Below are 27,433 nucleotides of genomic sequence, written 5' to 3' on the forward strand. Positions count from 1 at the left end.
ACCTAGACCCAGGGCTTAGGACACACGACGCTGCCCACAGATCCTTCTGTGGATGTCTTGGCCTGGCTAGAGGTGAAGGCTGTTGTCAACCCCATCACCGATGAGCGCAGCTCAGGGAGGCGGGCACTTGCGGAAGCCCACCCAGCGCCTTCTGATTCCAGAGGCCTCCCACCAGCCCAGCCCATGCTGTATCGCCTTCCTTCCCCTACTTCAAGCTCTTCCTGGCAAGGTGGCCCCTGGGAAGAGCACGTGGCTAAAGGTGCAGGACCACATCCTCTCTAGAGCAGAGGTGTCCTTATTCGATACTGCCTCCATGCTGGGACTGAGTATGCCCAGTAAGACGTACAGACAAAGGCATGATTGGACCAGCAAAGATCGTGCTAGCTGCAAGTAACAGAAACCTAAAGCAGACCTTCTTCAGCTAAAAAAAGACACTAGTTCAGGACACTGGGAAGAATGGGGTGGAGGTCAGGTGTGGTTGGATCCAGGTGCTCAAACCACATGATTGTGTTATTTTCCTACCCCTGTTTACCTGTTTGTGTTGGTCTCCTTCCCTCCTACAGACGGGCTTCCTCTCTGCCAGCCACTCTCAGGAAAAAGAGCCAACATCTTTATCTCAGCATCTGCATGTGGACCCCAGGCTAGAAACCTGATGGGCCCTGTTTGGACTCTGGCCTGTCCCTGAACCAGGCCTTGCCGTGGCCAGAGGATCAGAGCTTATTACCACAAAGACAGGGAGAAAAAGCAAGCATCCTCAGCACACGAGACAGTTGCCACTGTGTCCCTCGAGGACAGTGAAACACTGCTCTGTGTGCGCAGATCTCGCTTCCTTGAAATCTCGTTTGTTTCCCACCAGCCACCGGCTGCTGGGGGCAGCGAGAACTTCAGCTAGCCATCTGCGCGCGCGCGCGCGCACACACACACACACACACACACACTGCCGTGGGGTCCCCACTGCTTCCCCTTCCTGCACAATTCAGTCCTAAAGCCAGCTAACAGGAGCAAGGAAGGCGTCCACATAAGGAGGAGGTTAGGGGGCCATGGTCCACCTGGGCAGGGAGAGAGGGTGTCCGCCCTAGGCAGGGGAACGGGTTGGCCCTGGAAGATGGTGGCCCAGCAGCACCTGCGAGAGCAGACAGTCCGAGTGCATGGGCCTGGGGCCAAAGACACAGTCAATAAACGAGGTGAATAAAGGGCACTAAGGGACCAGCGGCAGAAGCACAAGACAGAGAAGGCTCCTAAGAACGACAAAGACATCTTTTTTCTTTTTCAAGGATTTTATTTGTCAGAGAAACAGAGAGAGAGAGAGAGAACACTCATGAACAGGTGATGGGGGGAGGCAGAGAGAGAAGCAGGCTCCCCGCTGAGCAGGGAGCCCGATGAGGGGCTCGATCCCAGGACCCCGGATCATGACCTGAGCTGAAGGCAGACACCTAACTGACAGAGCCACCCAGGCGCCCAGGACAACACAGACATCTTGAACGCTTGGTCAGGGAAGCTGAGGTCACAGGGACACGAATGGCATTTTGGGTCAGCAGATTCAAGGTCTGTGAGACCACGTCTGGTGAGGGCAGGCGGGTCAACCCTGGGTTCCGAGCCCCCAGGAGGCCACGGTCTCTGCCACCTGCCTTTCTTCCCTGGGGCGGCAGCCTCTCTCCTGCCATCTCTCCACGGAGGCTGCCCTGGTTTGTACCAGTTACAACTCCAGCCTTCCCGACTTCAAACTTCCATTCTGATAAAAATGCCAAGGACTTTTTCCCTCCCCTTTGTCGTCTGTGAACGGGGACAAGGCCCCCACAGGAGCCCCGCATGCCCACCTCCTTGCTCCGAGTGCTGCCAGCCCCTTCCAGATGCCGAGCACTCGGAGCAAACGTGGGCTGGCCCTGAGCTCCAGGCCACTCCGGGAAAGGCACGGGGAGCAGAAAGGGGAAAGCGCGTTCACCGCAGACACGTGACACACACTGCGGGCGGTGTGCACAGATCTTTATTTTCCTCTTAAATAATGTATGTCCCACTTACACAAATAAAGCTCTGAGACTAAGACATCACATCCGTCTGAGGCCGTCCTCCCTGGAGCAGCTGGTGGCGAACACCGGAGAGCACCTGTGGGAGGGCTCCTGCTCCGTTCGGCCGCACCGCCGCTCTGGGGAAGCTCTTCCCTGCGACCGCCGCCCGCGGGGGGCTCACCTGGGCCATGTGCCTCAGTGGGACCTCCAGACCTCGCAGGAGCAGGAGCAGTCTGAGCTGTGTCCGCTGCCCTACGCGACCAGGACAGGCCCCCACAGCCGGCAGGGAACAGGACACAGACGGAAACGAGCCTCAGCGAAGTCAGCTACATGGGGACGCACAGGAGAGGTGCCCGGCGTCCTCGGACGCATGATCTGACTTTTCAGGTGCGCTCCCTTCTTCCGGCGGCCTGAAAGCTGGCCAGCCGCGGACAGCGGGAATTTCCTTGTACGAAGATTGAGGGGTTAGTCCAGCGCAGGGGGACCCTCATGGCAGCACCCCAAGGTTCAGATGGAGGGATTTCTGTTCTGACTGGGAAGAGACCGGGAAATGGTCCAGGAAAGAGAAGGGGGACGGGGGCACACCCAGGCCTACCCACACCAATCCCAGAGGGAGGGCCACGCGGCAATGACCACATGCCCTGGGCACCCTCCTCTGAGAGCTGTCCGGGTGGAAGAGCTCATCTCCAGGGTCCAGAACCCCACCGTTCCTCCCAGACACCGTGCCCCACCCGGCTCCGGTACAGGCAGGTGGGTCAGGTTGCACACTGTCACAGAGCAGCCGCAGGGAAGCAGAAAGCAGCCCTGCTTGCGCTCACAGATTTTTTTCTAAGCCAGCAGCTCTGGAGCTGCATGCGAAGAGCCTGCCCGTCACTTTTCCTTCTCCTTCCGTTTACTCTTCCTCTGGCCGCTCAGTTCATCCAGCTTCTTATCCAGCCTCCTCTGGAGCTGGGCCCTCTTGGCGGGGTCCAGGGACCTGTCCTTGGCTCCACTGCCAGCGTAGAGGACTCCCTCCCGGCTGATCCTCTGCCGGGCGTGGGCACGAGCCCTCTCCCCACAGCCATGGATCTGCGGGGGGACACAGCAGTTAGCGCCAAGTCAAACGGGAACAAAGGCCCTGCAACGTCACCCATCGCAGAGTCCGGGGACCGTTAAGTCCCAGCACGAGCTCTCGGAGGGGCTCCCTCCTCTTCCTGCAGCCAGACCCCTCCCCATCAGGCTGCCAGGGTGGGGGGCATGAGGGAGCACCCTCCACCCCTGCCCTCAGCTCAGCCCGAACCATCCTCTGAGCACACGTGGATGCACGGCCAGATCCCCACGAGCTCCCGACGGGGGGTGACGCGCACACAGGGCCACCGGCAGCGGTGTCACAACAGCAGAACGCCAACGCGCCGTCGGCGTGTCCCTGCAGCCACGTTGCCCTTCCGTGAGCTCATAGCCCACGTGCAACCGCCGTCCCCTCCGGGCCAAAGGCCGCACTCTTTAGTCTGTCCCCGGCGCCAGGCCTGTGGCGGGAGCCCCGGAACGTGCCTGACCCCATGAAGGGCCGCAGTTTCCAGGAAACTCTCATGGAGCTCCTCCTTTTGAAAGGAAGGGAAGGAAGATGGAAGGAAACCCTCCGAGCACTTCCAGCACCAGGCACGACAGCCCGCACGCAGGCCACGGGGCCTTCTAGAAAGCTCGTGTTTCCCCTCTGCAGACCGAGGGTGTTCCCTTGGGAACTGCCAGGTGGGACCCAATTTGGACCTTGCTCGTCGGCGCCCCCAGCCCTGTGCCCGGCTAAGACCTCTGTGGCCCGCCACCCGCGCAGCACCTGTCCCCCTCCCTCCCTCACTCACGGGGTGTCCCCACCCCGCCCCTCCTGGGCAGCCCTGGGCCCACAGGCTGCCTACCACAGCTCTCCCAGAGACAGTCGTGTGGCACCATGCCCTCCACGCGGCCCAGGACCCCACACGCAGTGTCCCCGCTCCTCACCGCACCTCGCTCAGGGGGCAAAGATTGAGGCACAGCGCCCACAGAACATGTGGGGACAGCGGCCCCGGGCTGAGGCAGAGTTCACTCGCCCACGTCACAGAGGAAGCAGGTGACAGCTGGTGCTTGCGGCCCAGCCCCGCGCCATTTCTGCACAGCCTCATCCCACAGAACATCTCAGAGCAGGGGGACTTGTGGCCCTGCCCGCAGCCAGCATCTCGTCAGACAGGACACGGTGCCAGTGCTCCCCTCGACACTGCCACCAGCCGCACGGGGAGGGCGTGCTCTCGGGTCGGGAGCGGGAGCTGCCCGGGGCTGCCGCCTCTCACCGCCCTGCACAGAGACCCACGCAGGCTGTGCCAGTAACGTGAGCTGGTCGCCCAAACCTCGTACTTGACAATCTCTAAACGTTCTAGATAAATAGATTCCTAAAACACCACACGCTTTGTCAACAGGAACAAATACGGACCGTGCACACGTGCACGTGTGTGAAGAGAAGAAAGTGTGCGCGGGCGTGAGCATGGAGGGGAAGGGGGAGGAGGAGGGGGAGGAGACCCTGTCCCGGGGGGACGCCCCGTCTAGGTTCCAAGGCAGCAGAGCTCCCTGTGGGTAGGCAGCTGCACCCCCTGACCCAGAGGGGGCACAACCCGGACCCCCACGCAGCTCATCTGGGACAGTGCCACCCCAGGTGCCACATGCCCTCCCCACACCCAGCCCTCACCAGCTTCCAAGAGCCCCACCACCGCCTCCCATCGGCCCGAAGCAGAAACCCAATGGCCCCTCTGGGTCCTCCTTCCTGTGCTATCGTGACCCACAACCCATTCAGGGCCCAAAGCCCACCGCCCCACGCTCTCCACGACCCACCCCAGGACGTCCCAGCCTCGCCCTGAGCCTCCCCGGTGCTGCAGCCAGCGCTCCGGCAACACGGCGGGCCCTCCAGTACCCCCGCGGCTTCCAGAACCAGGGCTCAGCTGCTCGGGGCAGAGGCTTCTCGGCCTCCACTCCGTCACCCTGCCTCCCGCTCTGCTCCCAGCTGGACAAGGGCACCCCCTCCCTGGGGCCTTCACACGTGTCCTCCCTAGCCCAGCCCCCGCCCCTGCTGCCAGCTTGGCCCCGGATCCTCCCTCACCACGGTCGGCACGTGGCAGCAGAAGTGGTCTCACACCCAGGTGCCCACAGGTCCTCGCCCCTCGGGGCAGAGATGAGGCCTGCTCTGGCCCCCAGCTCCCCAGGCCTGGCACAGGACGTTCCCATCCACACAAGCTCAAGAAATGAATGAGAAAGCAGCCGGGCAGCCGGCCCGTTTCAGACCCAAAGCCAGACACCCCACCTCCCCTAGCCTAACCCACTGACGCACCCCAAAGACACTGGAACCAAGTCCTCTCTGTCCAGAATTCCCACCAATTTTCTCACAATTTGGCAAATGTGCCATTTTACTTTCTCATACCCTGATGCATTCGAAACAAAGCATGGGTCTACACCCGTTCAGAAAAACCCAGGGCTCACCCCCAGCTCCCATCTGTGCGTGGAGCACGTCTGCCCAGAGCCCTGGAGACACAGCCGCCCCGCCGCCCGCCCCGCCGCCGTACCTCGGGCAGGTGGTGGCTGAGGCAGAACCGGCGGCCGCAGTGCAGACAGAGCTGGCCCAGGGTCGCCACGCTGGCTGTGCACTTGGCGAGGCCACAGGTGTTATCAGCCTTGATGGCAGCCGCGACCAGGGCCTCGAAGTCCTCCTTGCCGGGCAAATCTATGGCCGTGTTTCCTAGGGAATGAAAGGGTCACTCAAACAGGGAAGAACACGGACGTCGGACCCACGGCTGCCCCGAGCTGCCGCGCGCAGCTCCCGCTCTCGGTTCACAGTGATCAGGCCAACGGGCCTCAGCCAAGCCTGGTGTCCGTTCGGCCAAGAGCAGCCCCCCTTCAGCGGGCTAATAACCGGTCCCTGCCAGGAGGTGTGGGCAGCACGCGGACTTCCTAGAAGGGGCTGGCATGGAAAGTGCCCCCGAAAAGCCCATCCTCTTTAATCAAGAAAACATCTAAGCACGAGGACGCTCCTCACGACGGGAACCGCACCAGGGAGCCGACAGCGTGTTTGGATGAATCCCGGCGTACTCCCCCACGTCCCAGTGGCCAGGGACCTCAGCGTTCCTGACCAAGTACACAGAAACCTTTTGAAGTGAGTAGAAAATGCTCACAAGTGGAAAACAAACCCGAGATCGCGTGTAGGCGAAGCTCTGTGAAACAGACACGCGCCACCCAAACACGCGGCCGGCCGGGGAACGCCAGGAAGGCATCCGCCAGGCGGCCGCCGCCAATGGCTGGGGACACAGCACAGACGAGACGTTTCCCTGAGTGAATTCTTCATACTTGGCTGGTACGCAGGTCAGGACAGTCGGCCGCGGAGGGGACCCAGGGGAACCCGGGACCTCAGCCCCCCTGGCACCTCAGCCGGCCGTGGCCACGCCGGTCCCCCCATACAGGTGCAACTCTGCCACGGTCCCCAGCAAATGGGGAGGCGCCCCTCCCCCCTCCCCCAAGACAGGCTGCGGAGCCCGGCTCTACCCCCTCACACGTGCCGAGCAGCCGGGCAGGCGAAGGCAGGGGCGAGACAGACATGCTGAGACCCAGGAGCAGCGGCAGGAAGCTTGGAGAAGGCCTGACGAGGTGCCCACAGCTCGTCGGCGTCTTCAGGAAACAGACGCAGGGACCAGGCACACAGTGTTCGGGCCCCAAGCCAGAATGAGACCTCAGTGTTCCGACCGCTTCTCCCGCGAGACCGAGCGCCTGTCACTCCCCCGACCGTCCCGAGCAGCAGGCAGCCCTCGATGCGCTCGGCGGCACCCTTCCTGGGGGGCCATCGCCATGGCCCTAGGGGCCTCTTCAGACGGGCCTCTGCTTCTCAGCTGCGAGGACCTCGGCAGAGCCCGGGGACCAACTGGACAGGGTCACGTTCTGAGCCTGAGGGACAAGGTGAATTCTGAAGGTGGCGCCTGAACAAACACTTCAAAACTCAGCGCAGCGCAGCTACCATCGCCTAAACGGGGCGGAGTCTCCCCAGGATACTGTCGTCCGGTGAGCACACCATACACCTCGCAGAGCGCAGACCAGGACCCCCATCACCGTGTCCCAGCACCTGCCTTCACAGCACGAACCATCTTCTCAGTGCGGCTTAGAGAAGCACTTAACGGGCGCCCCAGTGGCTCAGTCCTTAAGCGTCTGCCTTCAGCTCAGGTCAGGGTCCCAGGGTCCTGGGATCGAGGCCCACAACGCGCTCCCGGCTCAGAGGGAAGCCTGCTTCTCCCTCCCTCACTCCCCCTGCTTGTGTTCCCTCTCTCTGTGTCTCTCTGTCAAATAAACAAACAAAATCTTTTAAAAAAAGAAAGAAAAAAAAGCACTTAACATTTCTTTACTCTGTCCACAGAATGGATCAGCTACAGCCTCAGGCCCGAGGCTGCTTTCCAAGACCAAGAGTCACGTGTGTACAGCTTTGCTCATAGGAACTCAATGAAAGAAAGAAGACACGAGCGGCTTCACGGTTGTGCTCAGACAGGAACAGCTGGAGTAAAAGGTCACCCAGAGGCTTCAGAAAACCCAGGTTTTCCAAGCTCAGTGCCTGTGGACGTGCGATCACAATGAGGGATGGGGGCGGCGGAGCAGAGCCCCAGGGGACACGCCAGCGCACAGCCACCACAGTGCATGCGGGGCCGGGACGCAGCCCAGCGGACGTGTGAGCCCGATCAGGTCCGGCAGAACAAAGCTGTCATCCAGCACGGATTCTGACTGCCTGGGAGCTCCTGTCCACTGTCCTCGTCTCCTCCTCCAGGCTCTTCCCCTGCAGTGCACGCACCCCAAGGCCCTCCTGCATTTCCGTGTACTTGGTCAGGAATGCTGAGGTACCCTAATGCTGTGACCCGTGAGTATGCCGGGATTCATGCAAACACGCTGTTGGCATCCTGGTGCGGTTCCCATCATGAGGAGCATCCTCGTGTTTAGATGTTTTCTTGATTAAAGAGGAGGCCAGGCCCTGACTGAGGATCTGGGGACGCGATGGTCACCATAACCAATCACTGCCCCCAGAGAGCTCACATCAAACCAGTTAAAAACAAGTAACAAGTTGCAGAATCAGGGCCTGAGCACCCAGGGGAAGTCCTAAGGCTCTCCGAGGGTGACAGGCGGGCTTCAAGTGGGGCAAACGGCACACTGAAGGGGGCACCAACCTGGTACCACCCCCATTAGGTGAACCCACTTACCCTTTGCTTCTTTCTTCTTCTTCTTTTCTGGTAACGTGCGCAGTCCAGAGCGCGAGGCCTGCTGCCCGTCCTTGGTGGGCCCGTCCTTGACTGGCCCGTCCGTGGCGGCCCCGTCCGTGGCGGGCCGCTCCTGCTTGCTCTTTGCTCTCTGCAGCCTTTCCAGGTGCAGGGCCTTCAGATTCAGGGGCTCCTGGCTGCTCTGCCCCCCAGCAGGGGGCTCAGTCTGGGTGGGGCCGGGGTCCATAGGACCCGCAGGGGTATGGCTGCGGGCCCCTGCCGGAGGCGGTGGGGCTGGCGGGGCTCTCTTGCTCACGGTGATGAACCTCTTCTTCCCTTCCCCGGAGCTGTCGTGCCTCAGCCCGTGCTCTTCAGCTATCTGGTGGACCCACATCCTGTCATGGGAGTTCAGGGAAGCAGGAAACTCCAGCTGAGTTTTCTCGCTCGCCACAAACTCGGCGATCTTGGCCCGGAAGTGCTCTGCACGGTCTCTGGTCGCCGCTCCCTCTGGGCTGCCTCCATTGAGGCTGGGCTGAGAAGGGACCTCAGGGCCCGAGGGTTTCCCACCCGTCCTCTTCCGCTCCAGCCCTGCGGCTGCTCTGGTCTCCCGGGTCCCCTCCCGCGGCCGGCCTCCAGGAGGCTTCCTGGCTGACACCGCAGAGCCACGGGGCTTTGCCCCCGCTTGGCTGGGGCCCTGGGAACTCTCGTGGGAGTAGTTTTCAGGGATGATGTCGTCAAGATACTCAAAGGCCGTGCGCACTTCCCCGTGCTCCGTGAAGTGCCCCAGCAGGGTCTTCAGGAAGGTGTGGTTGCTGACGGTGTGAGAATCGCACACGACTGCCACGTGGCGCCGAGCGCGGGTGACCGCAACATTGATCCGCCGGTCCTCAGCGAGGAAGCCCACCTCACCTAGGAGCAAGCCGGGGGTGAGTGGCAGAGTGGACCCAAGACTAAGGAACGTGAAATGGACTCTTGCACCCGAGCCACACGGGTCACCGAGGGGATCACCCAACACCCCTCCTCCACCGAGCACCAGCCCACCCCCAACTGGCAGCCTGCCCAGGTATCCTGCTGCCCACCCAGGGCTCCCCAAGTCTGGCTCCCACCGCACGTGGTCTGGGCGCGGCAGATACCAAACCACTGTCTGTCTCCAAGTACGACCTCCTCCCTCAGCCCAGCTGTGGGGGTGACTGCAGCCGGCAGCAGGGACAGCACGAGGGGTGCTACAGGACGTTAACTCCCCCAGCCGACCCCACTCTCTCCGCTGTCCTTGGCTCTTCCCCGACGATGCCTTACAAAGCCCAGACAAGCCGTTTCTGGGTGCAACACCGACCGGAAGAGCCGCAAACTGCAGCAGCACAGGAGCTGGGCCCTGAGGCTAACGGCGCCCTGAGGCCAAAAACCGAGCTCTGTGTTGCAGGGGCCTCCCTGTCGCAGGCACAGCGTCCAGGCGGTCCCCGAGAGCGCACCCGCACACCCATGCTGCTTGGCCTCATGCTCTGCTCCCTCTGCCGGGAGCACCAGGCCCCACTCCCGCAGCACCCCAGGGACCACGCCCACCTCCCGCGGCCCTGGCCCCCAGGGGGCTCCGGATGGGGCCCCAGTGCCCTCCGCTCCCTGCCTGCTCTCTTGCTGGGGCCCAGCACGGCCCCCAGCGGAACCCCAGTCCGCCCTCTGTGCCACCCAATGGGACTCTGCTGAGCCCCACATACCTTTCCTATTGGATCTGACGAAGGACAGGACCACAGCCTCCTTCTCTCGGCCTTGGAAGCCATCGACAGACTTAATTTCAAGCTCAGGGTACCTATGGGCAAGGCTCTGCCGGAGCAGGTCCACCTGGAACACAAGGAAGCCATGTCCTCAGCTCAGCTCAGGCCCAGGCGGCCTCGACACTCAGCGGAGGGCCTCCCCCTGCAGCGCGGTCCCCGCCGCTGTCTCACAGCTCAGTGAACACACAGGGCAGCACACGGACAGGTCAGATGGGACCCCGCACCCCAGCACGACATTGGCCCCGCAGAGCCACCGGCCTCAGATGCCCTGGTGGGTGGTGCCTGTGACCCAGGAAGAAGTGGCGACCGAGCCACAGACCTCACGGTATTTTGCTGCGGCTTCATTTTCCCACCAAAACAGGCAGGCTTCGCTGATAAGCACACAGGCACCGAGAGAGAAAACGTGAGAAACCCTGGAAAGAAAGGAGCTGGCGGGTGCTCCCGCTGACCCAGCGATGGCAAGGATCCTGCTCTGGCCACAGCAACCAGCTCAGGCGAGGGGGCTGGAGCCGGACTCGTAAGATTCCAAGCTGAGAGCCTGTGGGAGATGCCGTGGAGGGACCGGTGGTCCCAGGGCCGCCCTGTAAGGATGCCCGAGGCAGCCAGGGCCACCAGGCAGGTGGCCAGGAAACGAAGCCGACCAGGGAAGCGGGGGAGGAGCAGAGCAAGAACAAGGGGCGGGCGGGCGGACAGAGATGCTCGCCAGTGTCACATGAGCCCCAGACGCAGCCGTAAGACGGTTGATTCCACCTGGAGTTTACAGCCACAGACGCTAAATGGCCCGTCCTCAGGCACTCGGGGGTGACCGCACCCACCGACACACAGACAAAGCAGCCCCTCGCACCTGGAGGTTGTACGGTGTGATGACGGCGATGTCACTCGCTGGAACTCCAGCGTCCACCAGGGCCTGGATGTGCAGACTGACAAGGCGCACTTCACCTGGGGGGCAACAAGCAGGCTGTTGGCCCAGGTCATCCCATGGTGTCCCGTCACCTGTGCTCGTTCCTTCAGCCCGCCGCCCACTTGGACGGCTCTCACACCACGCCTGGGGTAACGCCCTGAGCCGCAGGGTTGCAGATCCAGCCTACGAAGATGCAGGCCATGCAGCTAAGCCTCAGTTTACCCAGCAACACTGAGGGTGCAACCCGGCAGGCTGGTACTGGGGGGAGCAAGGGTCTCGCCCAAGCCTGAGCAGGCAGAGCTCCCAGGCCTACTGCTCCCCCGAACTAGTGCTGCCAGCCGAGAAGGGCACTGTGAGGGCTCCTGTCTGCCCCAAACTCCCCAGCTCATCAGGGACGGGCTCCCACCGCCCCTCTCCTCCCGCCCCGCTCAGATCCTCTGAGGTGGGCAGCTGCAGACACTGCGGTTTCTACGAAGAGGAGCTCAGGGTCTGCGTCAGCCAGAAAGCTGGCCCCGTCCGAGCAAGCTCACCAGGGTTCCCCTTAGACTGGTCGTCCTCCTCTTCCAGCTCAAACAGCCCGCAGCCGGCCGTGTCCACGAGCAGCAGGGGGATGCTCGTCTCCTCTGTGGCAGACACTCCGGGAAGGTCCCTGCACACAGGGGGAGACTGAGCGTCTGAGGTCAGGGCGATGAAGCGGGGCCGAGGTCTGACCACAGAACTCGCGTCTCCTGTCACCCTCCGGGCCCGGGCTCTTCCCACAGCAGACCAAGGCTGCTCCACAGGGAACACGAGAGGCGTGAAGAGTGTCAGAGACCGAGCACCCCAAGCCAGCCCTCCAGGGCAAGGCCCTTCTCCCCTCCTGAATATCAGCCTCAGGGGTGACTTTAAAATCTCTCCTGAACGCAGTTCACTGGGCCCCGGGGGACGCAGGGCAGGCCGGGTGGGCAGAACCAGGCCACTCACCGCAGGAGGTGCCCCGCCACGGCAGGGTGGGCTGTGAGCTGCCCGCTGTAGAGGGCGTCCGAGGCCCAGCGCATGATGGCCTGGTGCATGCGGTACTGCACCGTGAGCATCCGCACCACCTGTGCGCCGAGCTCGTCCGCCAGCCGCTCCATCAGGCTCCGCGACAGCCCCGCCAGCGCGGCCCTGCGCCAAGACAGCAACCGGGGAGAGAGGCCTGAGTGCCCGTGTCCAGCCTGAAACCAAAGGCCAGGGAGGAAGGCAGTGCTAGAGCCTCAGAACCCAACCCCCGCCACGTTCTGACCGAAAATTAAGGGTGTGGTCACCCCAGCGATGCCCGTGGCCTCACGCCAGGACCTGCGACCATGTGACCTGACGTGAAGCTGGGCCCAGTAGACTCACGGAGCTCCTTCTCAGAGGACGGCAGGAGTCAGGCTCAGGGCAGAAGACGCGACCAAAATGAACCCTCCCCTGGAGCTTCCGGCCATCGTCCTGTGACCCACGGATGCGGAGTTTGGACTTCCGACGTCCAGGGCCGGAGACAACCTCCCTTGCTTACGCTGGTGATCCGTTCCAGCAGCAACGGCAAGCCGCTACAGACGGCCTCTTAACACGGCAGCACGCACCGGCCCCCGCAGCCCCGCAGCAGGCCGAGCTCGGGGCGACTGCAGCTCGAGCTCCCTCCGCGCTTCCCGGGCACGCTCCTCCCTACCGACTCACCCGAGCCCACAAAACCTCAGGAGGTAGTTACTGTCGTGCTCCCCACTGCCCCAGGAGGGGAGCGAGACACAGAGAGCTCGCGGGACCAGCCCAAGGCCACCCCTCCAGGGAGCTGCAGAGCCAGGAGCGTCTTCTCCACGAAGGCACACCAGCTCCCTCCGAGCCGGGGATGATAAACCCGCGCGAGAGCTCCCGGGGCTTCAGGGGCTCACTCCATGAGCTCGTAAGACTCGTGGTCACCCTCTTCCCACACGGACGCCTGCTGAACACGAGTCGCACCAAAGATATAGGCGAAGCAGCTGCCAGTCTCAACCACAGCACAGGACTGGGCGGCACGCATCCCGTGCGAGGGAGGGGGCGTCCCTGCTCTGTGACTTACATCCTAGCTGGGACGGCCAGGAACCCACAGACCGACATGCGCCACTGCGAGGGAGCCAGGAGGTGCTCAGGAACACTGAGAGGCGCTGAGACAGGGTGGCCACGGGGCACCCCGGGGAGGCTCACCTGAGACACTACTGAATGAAGGAGGGCACAGCCCCCCTGTGTCTGGGAAGGAGCTGTCCGGATGGGGAGAGCAAGGGCAGAGGAGACCAGTGTGGCCAGAGCAGTGGGTGAGGGGAACGGCAGAAACAAGGTGAGGAGGGGGCTGGGGCGGCTGAGCTCACTCACGCTAGGGACTGCCACTGCGTCTACGGCACGTGAGATTGGAGCCTACAGAATCGCTCCCTGTGGCCAAGGTCGCAGGATGTGCCTACAGGACAGGACTCGAAGACTTGACGCCAGGCCGGGGGCAGACCAACCCAGAGGCCAGTTGGCCGGCCCACAGAACCACCTCTCAGACCCCACCCGGCAGGAACGGGCACATCGACCTGCCGGCCACGCCGGGGAAACTCCATTCAACTGGCCCGGACTGGGCACGGTGCCAGGAGCCACGACCACAGAGACCTACATGGTGACTACAAACCCCGAGCTCGGGCGCACGCGGCCTAACCCACTGACTCCTACACCGGCGCACACAGTACAACGGGCAGGAGACCCGCAGGGGAGGGCATGTCAGGGCTTCTTGGTCACCACGCCCCAGGTCGCACCAAAGGGGTGGCTGGCAGGGCGGACAAGGGCTCCATGGGCAGGGCCCTTACTTGTGAGAGACGGTGGTGGGGGGCAGCTGCTTGTGATCTCCAGCCAGGACGCACTTCCTGGCCTTCAGCAAAGGGATCCAGCAGCTGGCTTCCAGGGCCTGCGCGCACTCGTCGATGACCACCATGTCGAAGTGGCCGTCGGGCAGCAGCTTCAGTGGGCCGTCGGAAGAGGCACCTGGGGAAATCGGACTGTGAGCCTTCACCGAAGGTGCTGGCTGCGTCCTACCGCCGCAACCTCACCGAAAGAGACACCACAGGCCAGCTGGTTCAGAACCCAGTCTGGCATTCAGAGTGTGTAACAGGTGTACATCTTGGAATAAACATCTGGGGAGAACATTAAGAACATCTGTTCCAGCCCACCTGTGTTTCAGTGTGGGGCAGTGCCCCCCCAGGAAGGGCCAACCCAACACTCCAAGCATCAGAATCCATCACCCCTTGGGGCTGGGACCAAGGCCTTGGAAGGGCGTCTGATTTCTAAGTCTTATTTCAATACCATTTTCTAAATCTAAACCTTAATTAATTCCCCCGTAAGATGTCCTCTTGGACACACAGAACAATTAACCGAGCATCAGTCCGTGTACTTGACAACAGCCCCAGCTCCTCCTTGGGACAACCGTGCCCTGGCAAGAGCTCACGCGCGAGCAAGACCCGGACCCCGCGCAAGCCTCATGACCAGCAGTGGGCCAGGCAGGCCGCCCGCCTGAGCCTGTTCCTCATCTACAAACGTGGGCACCACCTGAACTGCACAGGCCCGTTACGATGACCAAATCCTAACACACCACAGGAGCTGACACAAAGTACATAAGGTGCCTGGCGCAAGCTGGGGGGTTTCAACGACGACTCTGAGACTCAGGCGCATGTCCTGATGAACCCTGCAGGACAGGGTTTGCAGGGACGGCTGGAGAAACTGCTGGAAGAGGCAGAACTTGGTGGGTCCAGAGTATGGACACAACTTCACGGTGCTAAGGGAAGCACGTGCTTCCCAGTCCAGACCCAGTCCAGCTCCCCTCCCAACAGGATGGGAAAACTTAAGAGGCCACAAGCTGACCCTGCCGAGTTGGGGTTGGGGCGGGGGGAAGGCTGCACTGTGATTTCCAGGAAGCACCATATTTAAAGATTTGGTCCGGCGGAGAAGGACCTCTGGAAACCCTCTCCCTCCAGGAAAGCAACAAGAACACTGGCAGCATTGCCGGAATCCACGTTCTCAGAACTCTAGAGAGTAGCGAACGGCTTGCAGCAACCCGGGAGTGTTTGTTTTAGAAGACACGGCTCTCAGGGCGGTTAAGCAGCTGCCTTTGGCTCAGGTCATGATCTCAGGGTCCTGGGACTGAGTCCCACATCAGGCTCTCCACTCAGCAAGGGAGTCTGCTTCTCCCTCTCTCTCTGCGCTCTCTCACTCTCAAATAAATAAAATCTTAAAAAAAAAAAAAAAAAAAAAAAAGCCATGGCTCATTCTGGGCCAAAACAGCGAGCTCTGCAGTGTTCCTACGGGAAAAGCCTTGCCTGTGCCCCGACTTCTGTGGGAACCTTGAAGCCAAGGGCCAGCAATCATGGGGAAAAGCTGCAGCGAGGAGGCAGAACTCCCTTAAGTCCCATCCCCCGAGAAACGCCACAGCTGGGGCTGTCTGCCGGCTCCCCGGGCGATCCCACTCCCAGGACTGTCTTTATTTCCCTCAACTTGGAGCTGCCCCAATGTAGACAGCCCTTCCTCCGGGCAGTTGCCCAAAACCATCCCTCTCTGAGGCAACGCAGAACAGTTGGAGAGAGCAAGAGGTAACCAAAAAGCTCCCAAGGAAGAGTCGCAGAGCAAGAAAAGCTCCAGCCTGTCCCTGGGGAACCCGGAGGGCCACACACTACTCGCGTGCACACGTAAGACATGAGGAGGCCCCCAGCGCTCGCAGCTGGCTCACCCCTGGCTCCTCACCAACAGAAAGTGAGGCCTAAGGGTTGTAAAAAGTGCACCCCAACACGCACACTGAGCCCGTCGGCCAAGCCCAGCAGACGTGCTGCTTCTGGAGGAGGGACTCCGCTCGGTCCTTCCTGCCCAAGCTGGCGGCGTCAGTGGCCGCGTGGGACAACACAGGCCTTTCAGAGTCAGCGCAGCAAAGTCACTCAACATGGAGCACAGCAAGCCCCGGGGAGAAGGGGGCCCCGATTTCCAAACCAGTGACGTCGTTACAGACATCACAGATGTTCTTACAACTGGGAGATGATACGAACAGCTTCAGACCTGCGCATTCGATGGGCGAGATTACGAACAAATTCCTCGAAGACAGCAGTTCGCTCAAGAACAGGACACCTGAATGTTCCTGTATCGCTACCAAAACTTCCTCACCAGGACAGCTCACCGGCCAGCCCCACCCACCGTCTCCAGACCCTACACCACTCCAGCCCACCCCAGGAAACAGGAGCCCGCGTCCCGGCCCCTCGGGGCCACAGCCCGCCCGGACCCGCCCCCCTCACCTGTGTTTGTCGCCAGCACCACCGCCGCCAACCTGAGGCTCTCCAGCATCGCGGCCTCCTCCCTCTCCTTCAGCTCCTTCCTCAACAGCTTGATTTCACTCCAAGCGCCGCTCTTCAATCTCTTCTCCTGTGTCTGCCTGTTCTTCGCCTACAAGGAAAGCCAAGACGTACCTACGTGCACTAACTCTGCATCTACTTAGCTCTTTCACGCTCATGAAGCGATTCTACTCATGCCCAGCTGGTGCACTTCATAAGTTTCTCGAGAGGCACTAAAATGTCCAAAACCTGTCTTGAAGGAGCAACAGACCCACACAGGTGAGCACGTGCCTGACACCCCATGTGGCCCTCCAGCCAGTGTCACCTGCACAGGGACAGGCAGAGGGGAGGAGTCCAGGCCCTCGACCCGCAAGGCATTTTGAGCTGTAACTCAGACGAAACCAGGGACCGGGCCCCACGCTCCCGTGCGCAGTCCCCACATAGGCTCTGGGCAAGAAGGGCCCCTGCCGTCCCGGATCTGGGTTCCCGTGGCTTCCCAGTGCGGCCACCCTGCAGCGGGGAACCCACACTTGCCAAGAGAACAACAAATCTTCAGCCTATAAAATTCTTACCCAAGCCTCGACCTTCTGTAATACTAAAAAAAGACCCCCTTCCTAAGGGTGATTTCTACTGTGGGGGACAGAGTGTGGCCGGGTCGGCCGGAAGGGTCTTCCCTCCCGGAGAAGACCCGGGTCGACGGGGACAAGAGGCAGAGTCGTCCACACTGTGGCGGAGGCAACACCACCCGTGCGCACCGCTAACCCCTGTACCCTGGCGTGACACGCCCTCATCCTGTCCCCACCTCTGCTGGGCCCACAGGGCATCTGGAGCGCCACCCCGCCACTCCGCGCCCACGGGGTCCAGGACGCGGAGGGGCACCACTGTGAGGCCATGAGACCAGCGGACGGCGGGCACACAGAGGGGTCGTGTGACTCAGAGAACCAGCGAGCTCCTGAGTACTGGACTGCAAGATGGAACATGTCTCCAAGGAACCCGTCACTGCTGCATCTGTCCCACAGGCAGAGTGTAAAATGGACCAAAAATTGGGAAGACGAGTTTTTGAATTTTCACTTTCAAGCTGCTGGGGTTTTTCTTGCTGACGTTACCCAGCCATGACCAGACCCAGGGGATGCTTAGAGAGAGATCTTCTTGAAGACGATCCCTTGCCTACTCACGAAACTACTCAGAAAACAGTTGAGCCCCTATTACATGCTGAGTACAAGTTTCTATCAAAAGTGGACAGTCCTTGGGGCGCCTGGGTGGCTCAGTGGGTTAAGCCTCTGCCTTCAGCTCAGGTCATGATCCCGGGGTCCTGGGATCAAGTCCCGCATCGGGCTCTCTGCTCAGCGGGGAGCCTGCTTCCTCCTCTCTCTCTGCCTGCCTCTCTGCCTACTTGTGATCTCTCTCTGTCAAATAAATAAATAAAATCTTTAAAAAAAAAAAAAAGTGGACAGTCCTTTATTGCTCAATAAAACTGGGGGGAAACATTTTTTTTAATGAGCAGTCCTGAAGTCTGAAATTCTTTTTTTTTTTCTGAAGTAGACTCCATGCCCAGTGTGAACCCCAACACGGGGCTTGAACTCATGACCCTGAGACCAAAACCTAAGCTGATTAAGAGCCAGACACTTAATAGACTGAGCCTCCCTGACATTTGAAATCCTTAAAAGAACCGACGGAGACCCAAAAAAGCGAGAGGAACACCGAAGTGACTCCTAGGAAAGACTGCGGACCAGAACCCACGCAGAACGGTGGCGGGTAGGAGGTACGTACGAAGGCCTGATCGATGTCCTTCCTGATGTCTGCGACAATCTGGGCGCTGTCACTGCGCGCTAACACTGCGTCGAGGGAATGCTGCTGAATGGAGTCCAGCAGGCGGGCAGGGTGCCCGAGGCGCACGATCCTCTGCTTGCTGCGGGCCAGACGCTCCACCAGATTGTCCACGGCGATGTTGGAGGGAGCACAGCACAGAACCTGGGGGAGCAAAGCTCGACTTAACGACTTAAGCTCACGCGAAAACGAAGAGACAGCCTTGAAGGCAGAGAGGAGGCCAGAGTGTGCACAAGTGGTCAGAGCGCAAACACGGGGCTGGAGGGAAGGGCGGGCGCGGCCTAGAGGACTCGCACAGCTGCGGACTCCACGCGAGCTGGACCGCGGGTCTGAAGAACTAGCCACGAGGCACCAGAAGCTTAAATAATCCGCAGCCAGGGAAGAAAGGCCTCGAAGGTGAAAGCAGGCCCTGAAGTGACCACGTCCGGCGACCAGCGCCACCACCAGTGACATCACGTCATCATCTGACAGAGTGGAGCGAAGGAAAAATCTTTCTGGTGGGCTCAGTCTTGCTCCTGAAACTATTTTCTGCAGTGATGTCAGTCAGGAGAGAAAAGCCTCGAGTGCCACTAGGGGGAGCAGGTGACGGCTGGCAGGGGGGGCAGGGGCGGCAGGGAGGAGCCCCCCCCACCCACGGCCCCACGCACACGAGCCTCAGAAGCAGCGGCCGCGGCCATCCCCCACCCAGGGCCTGAGCGGAAACAGGGGCGTGTTCTGTCTCTGCCTGTGCAAACAGAGGCCATCCAGTCACACCTCCAGACCCGCGTCCTACCAGTCATCACTTCCTCAAGTTCTCAAACGCCTCCACCAAGTCACTCACTCGTACAGAACTAGTGGACAGCTCCGTGACCAAGCGCCAGACCCCCCTTCACCCCGAAGCAGCAGCGGTTCCGCCTGCAGAGGAGCGTGGGGCTCGGAGCCGGGGCCCTGGAGATGGGTTGGCCTGAGCGCAATCCCTGGCCTTGCCACCCGCTGCTCGGGACTGGGGCGTGTGCCCCGAGCTCTGTGTCCTCCAGAAACGGGGGGCACCGGCAGCCCCCAGCACCCGGGGTTTCTGTGAGGATTACCTCACAGCACTCAGAAGGGGAACTGTTTCGTAAAAAACACCCAGTAAAATGCTGACGGGATTCTAATTCTTACCACGATCTGACACCTATAAACAAGAAAGATTTTCTAAAAGTTTCGCACGTGCTCAGAATCCATGATGACTCATGCTGACGCATGAGGAGAAAAAACCCTTTCCCAGCCAACAAAAACGTAAGTGAACGGTAACATACAACGCTCGTCTCGGAAGGTCGGACAGCTGTGCACGGCACACAGGCAGGAGCCGTCCTGACGAGGCTGGGACCCAGCCGCGCACCCATGAGCCCAGCACGGGAGCTCATGCGTGTTCACGGGGCCCACCTTTAAGCCCTGCCTCACAGCCTGAAGAATGATCTCGACCACGGTGGTGGTCTTCCCGGTGCCGGGAGGCCCATGGATGATGGCAAGCTCTTTCTGGGACAGCGCGAAGGAGACGGCTTCCTTCTGGGAGGCATCCAGGGAAGGGTTACAGAACGGCAGCGGCTCTGCGGGAGAGGACAGTGTTAGGCTCTGGCTGGGTGCGCCCGGTGACTCCTCCTGGCAGACGGAGCTGGTGGAAGGAAGAGCCGCCCGCGGGGCTCGGAACCTCCCCGGGAGCCAGGCAGCCGACACAGGAGCAACCTGCCTGGTCTCCCAAGGGTTTCTCCCAGGACAGGAAGTGGCAGACCACGGACCACAGGCCCAATGCAGACGGCTGCCCACTTCCGTGAGTGCAGTGTTCGGGGGCCCAGCCACGCCCGTTCACTGGCCCACGGTCTCTGGCTGCCATAGCGCCCACAAAGCCGAAAATACGTACACTCCATCCCTTTATTTGAAAAGTTTGCCAACTCATGCTCCACGATAACAGACCTTCCTGAAGTAAATGTTTCTTGGAATCTATTTCTACCAGGGAGCACCTGGGTGGCTCAGTCATTTAAGCATCGGATTCTTGATTTCGGTTCAGGTCATGATCTCAAGGTCATGAGACAGATGAGCCCCGTGCTCGGCAGGGAGCCTGCTTAGGATTCCCTCTTCTCTCTGTCCCTCCCCTCCTCATGCACCCACTCCAGCTCACTCTCTCAAAAAATAAAAAATCAACAAAAATTAAAATAAGTTATTTATTTCTACCATGTTGCCCCTTTTTAAGTGCCCACAAAATGACAAAAAAGAATTAGGAGCACATTTCAGAATCATGTTTCTCCACTGAATCTTCCACGATGAAGACCAATTATCTGCCTCCCGTGCTCGATGCTCTGAGAGTAGCTACTGCGTGTCCAGCTTTGCAGGGACCCTGTTCGTGGAGACACCGGACCCGTGAGGGAGCAGAACTCCCCGGCACAGCGCCCTCATCCGGGCTGGCCAGACGGACACAAGGCTGAAAAGCAGCAGCAGACCTGACCCGAAGTCCCAGCGTGTCCCACTCCACACTGCCTCCCTTTTCCTCAGACACCCGCCTAACCATAACGTACGGTGCTCCCTAAAACACGGTATATAAATTTCTAATTCAGCTTCCACTGCACAGTAGCCTCTCGATAAATATCTGACAGAATAAAACACTGAAACGTGAGTGCTTTCAGAACCTGGACAGGGACCACCCAGCAGCCCTGTGTTTAAAGCCAACACGACCCTGGGTGGCTGGCACAGGCACATCACGTTGGCGCAGGATGACCCCCGGCCCCCCAGGCAGCAGGAGAGACTGAAGCCGTCACTGAGGCCGTGCTGGGAAAGTGGCAAAGTCAGAATGTGGACGACTGGCAAGTCACGGCAGCCGCTTGAGGAGACAACATGCTCCCCTCGAAACTGGAGTTCTTCAAGACCACAGAGGGCTGGGAGAACGCGCACCGACAAGGAAGGGGTGCGTGCGTGCACGTGTGTGCACACGTGTCTGTATGAGAAAAGACCCGGTGTTCCACGTGGAAAAGACTAGACCACACACAAACATAGGGAGGTTAACTCCAGATGGCAGGTTCACAAGGGTTCTGTTTCCCTCATTAACACAGGACTGTATTTCCAAATATTCTATAATTGACACCTATCACAATACTCTTCTCATCAGAAAGAAGGGATCTTCAATTTGAAGGATGCCGAGAAATAATCAAATGCCTTTAGAATCTGAACTTCTCAAACAAACACAAAAACACTATTAAGCATAGACTGTGCTCAGCCATCCTACTTCCACAGACGACTGAGCTAGAACATCCTTCCATCTTAATAGAACACAGATTCATTCGAGAGGACATTGTACAGTCAGCAGAACGAGCTGCTTCTTTGCACCGCGTATGTGAGAGTCTAGTCCACATGAGTCACTCAGATTTATAGAAGACACAAAGAGAGATGCCATCTAACTACGCGTCCTCGAACTCTCGCTCCAACACCCGAGGCCCTGCTGTTCTCAGTGCTTCCACAGTGACTCTGAGCAGGAAAGAAAACACAGCGGTTCTTACGGATCTCACTGGCAGGACTGGGGGCGGAGCCACCAAAGAGAACGTCTATGAGTGAGCGCGCAGGGCCAGAATGGTACTTCTTTAGCGTGATCAGAGCCCTGCCAAGGGAGAACACTAGAATTAGGAGCTTGGTGAAAACCAGACATGGGTTCCCTGCCCAAGCCCCCACCCAGCACGGCCACCGCAGCCGCCGCCTCCCACGAGCGGCTGCCAGTGACTCCACACTCAGCGCAACAGCTCTCTTGTGTCCAGCAGGACAAGCGGTCAGGGTGAGTGATGCTTGAGGAAAAGGAACATGTGATTCCCAGTCGCACACACACCCTTACTTTTTCAGTCGCTTGTATGTGACATCATTGGCCAGTTTTAACAGTCTGTAGGTCTGCTCCCTGTCCAAGCTCAGCTGGAAGTCATGGGACTCGTCAAAGGCCACCGTGACCGATCTCTGCGTGATCCGGGTCAGGATCCCCGTGGCCAGCTGACTCCCTTCGTCGTACAGACCCACTATATCGCCTGTAGAAACACAGATTCACGTTACACGAACGCTGAGCAGACTTAAGCCGTGAATTATTTTATGTAATGAATTCCAGCATATTTCAAACATCCCATCTCTACTGCTTTCTTTAGAAACGAAATCAGTAGCGGTAAAAGTCTTTTAACCAATACCTCAATTAAACATGAATACCGACTTGAGATCAATGAACTATTTAAGACAAACACACTAGTCAACAGAACACTTCACGGGCCTGCTCGCTCTGTGCCAGACACCGCTCTAGGCATGGGTCTGATTGGCAACAGGACACAGACATCCACACCAGAGGTTTTAGGGAAAGATGAAGCCCAGGAGGGGATGGGGAGAGACGAGGACGTCATTTTAGAAACAGGGTATGGCAAGGGCCCCTCTGAGTGATGACAGAGTAGGCAGGAGGGCCCTGAACAAAGTGGGGGCCACAAGCACATCTAGGGAGGAACACTCCAAGCAGAATGGGAACGAGGGAAGGAGGGAGGGAGGTCATTTGCTGCCCACTCGGCACGGATCTCCCCACTTCCCATGGTAACTGTTGGGTGATTCGCTCACCGGCCAGGTGACCCTGACACCAGGGAAGGAACACGCAACCTACGCCTGAGCCAGTCCCAGCGTCCCACATCCCCGGCCACAGTGACTGTTCAGGGATGAGCACGGGACCAAGCCTGCCCGAGATGCAGTGAGACTTGTGCTGGCACCTGGGAAGAGGCCCCCCGTCTGCCCAGCCAGATCAGAAACCTGAGGGCATGTCGGGGCCATAAGTGCTATCATGTGTCGCCTGAGAAGGACGCCAACCCAGAAGAGGGCAAATCCAAGAAATGGAGAGAAATTAAGTCCAAGCGACCTCCCGTGAGCCCTGAAGTCAACTTTCTAGTATCGCAACCAACGCAATCCTCCTTCCCCAAGTCAGTGTGGCTTGGTTTTTAAAAAAAAAATTTTTAAGATTTTTATTTATTTATCTGTCAGAGAAAGAGAAGGAGCACAAGCAGGACGAGCGGTTGGCGGAGGGAGAAGCAGGCTGCCCGCTAAGCAGGGAGCCCAATATGGGGCTCGATCCCAGGACCCTCAGATCATGACCTGAGCCGAAGGCAGACGCTTCACGGACTGAGCCACCCAGGCGTCCCTGGCTTGGCTTTCATCACCTGGAACAGACGACAGTTCAGACCAAAACAGACTCCACTCTGAGATAAAGCCAGAGCTACTTACAGATTTCCACCCCCCTTATTCCGCGTCAGAAAGCGAACACCACAGTTTCATCTGCACCTTGAACCTTTCTCAGGCTCCTTCCCAGCGTTATAGAGACAAGCAGCAGGCGGCAGCAGGGCTCCTGGGGCAGGGTCTGGTTCTGTGTGAGGGGCTGAACACAGAGGACCCCACGCCTGTTGGGACCTCCCCATCAGCGCCCTGCAAGGGGTCCGTGTTTCTAAGCCGAGCCCGCAAACTGCTGTTCAGAAGATGAAAAGGTGACAACCCACCTCGATCTGATCAACAGTCGCAGTGACACACCAGATTTCCACAGAAATGCCACTTCCTCGGCTTCCCGTTTATGAGCCCCTCGGCAGTCTCTGCGGTCACAGCGCACAGTGCGGGCTGCTGCATCCGCTACTGAATGTGCGTCCACTCTCGGACTGCAGAGTGTACGACCCCCTGCCTTCACACGGACATTCGACCCTGACGGTGAATCGGAAAGATGCCCCGGTATTGCCCCCAGCCCCACCTACCGACGCAAGCGGCGAGGAGCTCTAGCTCACTTAACAAGAACGGGGAAGACTGGACTCCAACCAGCGGCCCCCTCCATCCCCTCTGTCTCCGAATCCAGCCGGTACTCCTACAACTTTGCGCAAGAGTTTGAAAAATCAGAACAGGAAATGAGAAACCCCCGTCACCACCAAAACAAGATGGAGAGTTTTCTAGAGCCAAGTACAGCGGTGGCAAGGCTGCTGTCTCCAGGTCTGAGGGCGACACCAGGCACCCCTGGTGTGGGGTTCAGCAGCTACTCGCAGCTGCTGCTCCTCTCCAGCAGGGCTGGCACGAGCGGCCCCCGGGCGTGCTGGGCACAGGAAGCCGGGAAGACAGAACTGCATACTGCACTACGGCGGTCCAAGACAAATGTGACGGCAGTCGCATGGAGTTCTGCACTTTCTAGCAGCTGCGATAAAAAAAATTTAAGGGGCGCCTGTGTGGCTCAGCCAGTGAAGCATCCGCCTTCAGCATGATCTCAGGGTCCTGGGATCGAGCCGTGTAGGGCTCCCTGCTCTGCGGGGAGCCTGCTTCTCCCTCTACCCTTCGCCCCTGCTCATGCTCTATCAGATAAATAAATAAAATTTTTTAAAAAAATTTTCCTTAAAGGCACAAGTAAATTGATTTTATTTTTTTTTTTTTAATTTTATTTATTTGACAGACAGAGATCACAAGCAGGCAGAGAGGCAGGCAGAGAGAGAGAGGAGGAAGCAGGCTCACCGCTGGGCAGAGAGCCCGATGCGGGGCTCGATCCCAGGACCCTGGGATCACGACCCGGGCCGAAGGCAGAGGCTTTAACCCACTGAGCCACCCAGGAGCCCCAGTAAATTGATTTTAATAACAACATATTTTAACCCAATACATGACAGATACTATTTTAACATGTATCAGAAATGACTCTGGAGATAGTCTGAACTTTTCTGTACTCGAGCTTCAAAATCCGACGAGCACCGCACACACGGCCCTCATGCCCGCAGTCCGAGCGCCCAGACCCACCTGCGGCTCGCGGCTGCCATCCTGGACACACTGACCTAGACTACCGAGAAGCCATGTAAGAGGTGAACTTCTCTAAGGGTTCTTCGTTGTCACGCGTTAACTCCCCACTAGCCCCGTGCAAGCCGGGCTTCGCGGAGTGCCAGGCGCGGCCCGGAGGCCAGAGGGTGCAGCACGCGCCTCCGCCGCAAACGCACAGACCTGACGTGAAGCTGTTGCTGGGAAGCACCGCGGCCGCCACACATTTCCTGGGCTCCAAGGTGACCAGCAGCCGCCCGTAGAGCCCCGTCCGCTGGCTGGACACCTGCAGCTTCAGCAAACACACGCCTCGGCTCTGGAGCTCTTTCGGGGAGACGTTTTCCTGCCAAGACCTGGACGACACCCAACACTGAGGGTTCAATATTTACACTCCACCAGCTTTTACTTCCACCCACCCGGGATGAATGTAAAAGGGAGAGAAAAATAGACAAAGATCTGTGCCCAGGCTCTAAATAAAACCCAAAGGGGCTCCGTATCTGCCCCTGGCGTCCTGCCCCTCCCCATCCCATCCTGCTGGTCCAGCTGGTCTCTTCACCTGCTCTACCCGCACTCTGCACCCCAGTTCCCCCGTGTCACTAAGCCCATCGGTGCCCCTCCCACCCCACTGCCTGCCATCTGTACCCGCACGAATCCACTCTGCCTCTCATCCTCACCACCATACCCTTGCTTCAAGCCACACCCCTCACCCTCTGGACCAGACAGAGCCTCCTGCCTCCTAACTGGCTGACCTCGCGGACTTGCCCCGACCAGTCACAAGCAGCAGCACCCACACGATCCACCTAAAATACAAATCTATCTGCTCCCCTTTGGAAGTTAATAGAGGGACACCTTACCAAAGTGCAGGGGGGAGACCAGAAGGAGGAGCAGCACCGTCCCGTCAGTTACAGACCCGGACAGGGCAGAACCCTCAATCACGCAACAGGGAGAGAAGCACACGGCACACCCTACAAGACACCTGCCCCCCTGCAACTCAGCCAGTGAGCAACAGTCACCAACGTGAACTCCTGCCTTTCCCTAACGGGCTTCCGTGCAGAGACCCCTCCCACGCCCTCCTTCTCCGTGAAACAAAGGTCCTCTCCTTCACCTGCTACGCTAGCCCAGAGCCTGTGCCACAGCTCCCTCGGCCGAACTGCAATTCTCTGCTATGACGGATAAGCCCATCTTGCTGATAAAACAAACGGCTGTTTTATTTTTAAGGTTAACGCCTCCCCCCCACACACACACCCCAGCACTTAGCCCCATAGAGAGCCATCCGCTGGGCACGGAACACAACACAAGCTCGCCCACGAGGCCCCGCTCAATCTGAGCGCTGCCGACCTCTCCGCGGGCGCTCACTGCTCTGGGTACTGAGCGGAGTGCCTGACCGCAGCCCGTCCTGCGCTCACCGCAAACCTGCGGGGTGGGAACGGTCCCACTTCGCAGGCGACGTGGCTGCCGCTCAGGGATGTACCCTGCAAAGTCCCACAGCCATACGTGGCGCTGCGGTTCTACGTAGGTCGTCAGGACCGCAAAAGCTCTGAGCCTTCGGACCCAAAGCCTCTCGCACAAACCCCCGCACGTCTGCAGTGCAGCGACTCACTGCCAGGCCCAGAATCAGACCGCCTCACCTCCAACCCCGACGCCACCTGCCACCCTGGGCAAGTCACAGCTCCTCGGGCACAAAATCAGAACAACACTGAGGGCTGCAGGAGCGAACACACAGAGCATTTGCGGGGCTCGGTCAGCGCTCGATGCCACTATTTCAGCTAAATGAATGTTCACCTTCGGAAGCAAGCAGAGCTCTCTCCCGAGCCCATGTCCCCACACCTCCTCCAGGAAGCCTCCCCCTCCACCCACCGCACCCATTTTTCTGTGAGCCTGGCGCCACCCGTCCCTGAAGCCAGCCTTAGCCTCACCCTCCCCGGGGGCTGGTCTGTCCCCACGCCTGGCCCTCGCGCTGCCCTGTCCGCGCGCGCACTCACGGCGGGAGCACACCGGCTTGGAAGGCATCGTTCACAGGGACCCAAGCCCACCCCCTGGCCCAGGTCCCCTGACCGGGCCCAGACCCCTGCCCACCCCTCTGCCCACGGCCAGACCCACCCCTGCCCAGGACCCTTGCCCGGCCCAACCCCTCTGCCCAGGTCCCCTGGCCAGGCCCAAGCCCTCCCCCTCCCCCTCCCCCTCCCCCTCCCCCACCCCCACCCGGCCAGGCCCAGGCGGCCGCATCCTCGCGCCCTCCCACCCGCCCGCACCGGAGCAGGAAAAAGGGCTGAGGACGCGCTGAGGGCAGAGTTAAGACCTAGGACGGAAAGGTCGGGAGTGGGGGGCTCCAGGCCGAAGAGGAAAGGGGACGGGCCGCCCGGGAGGCGACAGTCCCAGCTCCAGCGGCGGCCGAACCCCCACAGCGCGGCGGGCGGGACTCAGGGCGGGAGGGAAAGTCTCTGCCCCAGGCCGGCCGCGCTGGGGAACTGCCGACCGACCCCGTACCTGCGCTCCTCGACCTCCGCGTCTCTCTCGAGCTCCAGCAGGTCCAACTGCTTGGTCACGAAGCTCTCCACAGCCGCCGACGCCATGGCCGCCGCCCGGCCGGGGCCCCGGGGGAACCGAGGTCGGG

The 27,433-nt window shown here is 59.9% G+C and overlaps 1 protein-coding gene across 2 annotated transcripts; it reads right to left on the reverse strand.

The window, feature by feature from the left end:
* Positions 1 to 1,270: 1,270 nt before the first annotated feature.
* IGHMBP2 (immunoglobulin mu DNA binding protein 2) lies at positions 1,271 to 27,424 on the reverse strand. Of its 2 annotated transcripts, XM_080814962.1 has the most exons (15): positions 27,307 to 27,424; positions 25,003 to 25,172; positions 21,872 to 22,055; positions 21,546 to 21,643; positions 19,444 to 19,607; positions 17,983 to 18,183; positions 16,177 to 16,324; positions 13,714 to 13,888; positions 11,858 to 12,040; positions 11,425 to 11,543; positions 10,838 to 10,932; positions 9,937 to 10,060; positions 8,228 to 9,133; positions 5,567 to 5,739; positions 1,271 to 3,074 (listed from the first exon to the last, which is right to left on the reverse strand). In XM_080814962.1, exons 1-15 carry the CDS (start codon positions 27,390 to 27,392, stop codon positions 2,877 to 2,879), a joined length of 3,024 nt encoding a protein of 1,007 aa, XP_080671088.1. In that variant the 5' UTR covers positions 27,393 to 27,424; the 3' UTR covers positions 1,271 to 2,876. The 2 variants fall into 2 exon arrangements, with proteins under 2 accessions (XP_080671088.1, XP_080671089.1); XM_080814963.1 differs by lacking the exon at positions 8,228 to 9,133 and having other exon boundaries at positions 27,307 to 27,409.
* Positions 27,425 to 27,433: the final 9 nt, after the last annotated feature.

The sequence above is a fragment of the Martes martes genome, assembly GCF_963455335.1.
Source record: "Martes martes genome assembly, chromosome: 10".
Taxonomy (NCBI): domain Eukaryota; kingdom Metazoa; phylum Chordata; class Mammalia; order Carnivora; family Mustelidae; genus Martes; species Martes martes.

Excerpts from the sequence above, each read along its gene's own strand:
- IGHMBP2 (XM_080814962.1), bottom strand. The coding sequence starts at position 27,392 with ATGGCGTCGGCGGCTGTGGAGAGCTTCGTGACCAAGCAGTTGGACCTG. Across the intron at positions 11,544-11,857 it reads GTGGCGGGGCACCTCCTGCG|GGACCTTCCCGGAGTGTCTG; the intron begins GTGAGTGGCCTG and ends CCCTGTGTGCAG. Across the intron at positions 9,134-9,936 it reads CGTCAGATCCAATAGGAAAG|GTGAGGTGGGCTTCCTCGCT; the intron begins GTATGTGGGGCT and ends GCTTGCTCCTAG.